General features: G+C 50.3%; 1 protein-coding gene across 1 annotated transcript in view; it reads left to right on the plus strand.

Moving 5' to 3' along the window:
- The first annotated feature begins 828 nt into the window (after positions 1–828).
- The window catches only part of LOC113215385 (major royal jelly protein 2-like), a 7,815-nt gene continuing 7,331 nt past the window's right edge, over positions 829–1,312 (plus strand). The window contains exon 1 of the mRNA XM_052269449.1: positions 829–1,094. Coding sequence (XP_052125409.1) covers positions 882–1,094 — 213 coding nt within the window. The 5' untranslated portion in view covers positions 829–881. The remainder of the gene's footprint in view (positions 1,095–1,312) is intronic.

Below are 1,312 nucleotides of genomic sequence, written 5' to 3' on the forward strand. Positions count from 1 at the left end.
CTATATTAGGCTTGAATCAAAGGGAAACAGCTCGGAAACCGATTGGTAGTATTTTTATCTGTTACTGACCGAGTTTTAGACTCGTGCGATGGCCACAAGTCTATAAAACTGTATAAATCGGCATGTATAGAGTGATGTTCCTAACCTCAAAGCACCTCTACAGTTTTACCCCGCAAAACTAAAGCGGCGGATTGCGGCAGCCGTTCTCAGTCAGAATCAGTTCACTAATGTTTGAACTTTATTCCAATGTGCACGAAATCGCGGCAATCGACGGCAATCGTTTTATAACTCAATTCAAAGATATCGGGTCAAGAGATAAAGTCTCGATGCAGGTGTCCAAAAAACACTATTTTTATCGTTAAAAATGCAAGATTGATTTTAATTGTCCTGCATATTTCGAAAGATGAAGTGTCGAACTACAACTCTCTTAACTTTGATTTTACATTTAGGCTCCTGTTTAATGGAAATTAGGAAGTAAAATACGTGTAATTTGCGCGGGAAGGAGCGCGCTGATTGCGCTTCTGATGACCAACTTTTGAGGGCTTATAGAAAATAAATGTGATGGCTTAAAAATATGAGAGTAACTGTTTTAGATGCTTCGAACATTGTAGATTCGCCCTGGACAAACAAAATAGTTAGTATGACAAAGTGAAAATTTGGAATATGTCCACCTTTTTCGAGATCTGCCGCACTGTGCAGCGCCCCGAGCGCGCCTGCGGGCGGCGAGCTAGGCAGACCCGCCACGCTCCTCGGCGCCTGCGGATCGGCGGGTCGGCACCCAGTCTGACGCGCCGCTCCGAACGGCTGCCTACCTCACGGCGCTCACATCCTACCTTCGTTTCCTTCCCCTGCAGATCGACGACTACGACCGGCTGTGGGTCATGGACCGCGGCGACGACCAGCAGTGTCCGCCCAAGCTCATGACCTTTGACCTCAACAATGACCGCCTGCTGTCCAAGTACGAGTTCTCCTCCAACCTCCTCGTGAACAGGTCCAACCTCATCACCCCGGTGGTAGACGTCCGCGACAACGGCCGCAACACGTTCGTCTACATAGCGGACGTCATCGGGGGCATCATCGTTTACGACCACCAGGTACGCAGCTCCCCTGCGTATGCTAATGCGGAGTTGACGCACGCTCACGCACAGCGGACACATCCTGGCCGGTGTGGTTTATGGGTGGCATGGGCAACCGGCACCGGATTAACATTATTCGGCACCTCTCTGGCTCGACTGTCCAGGTTGGCGTTGACGTTGCCGTGACACCCGGGAATTTAAATGCAGGTTCGCGAGGTCACGACAGGTGCCCCCCC

This window comes from Frankliniella occidentalis, unplaced genomic scaffold (genome assembly GCF_000697945.3).
Source record: "Frankliniella occidentalis isolate FOCC.00 unplaced genomic scaffold, Focc_3.1 Scaffold92, whole genome shotgun sequence".
NCBI lineage: Eukaryota > Metazoa > Arthropoda > Insecta > Thysanoptera > Thripidae > Frankliniella > Frankliniella occidentalis.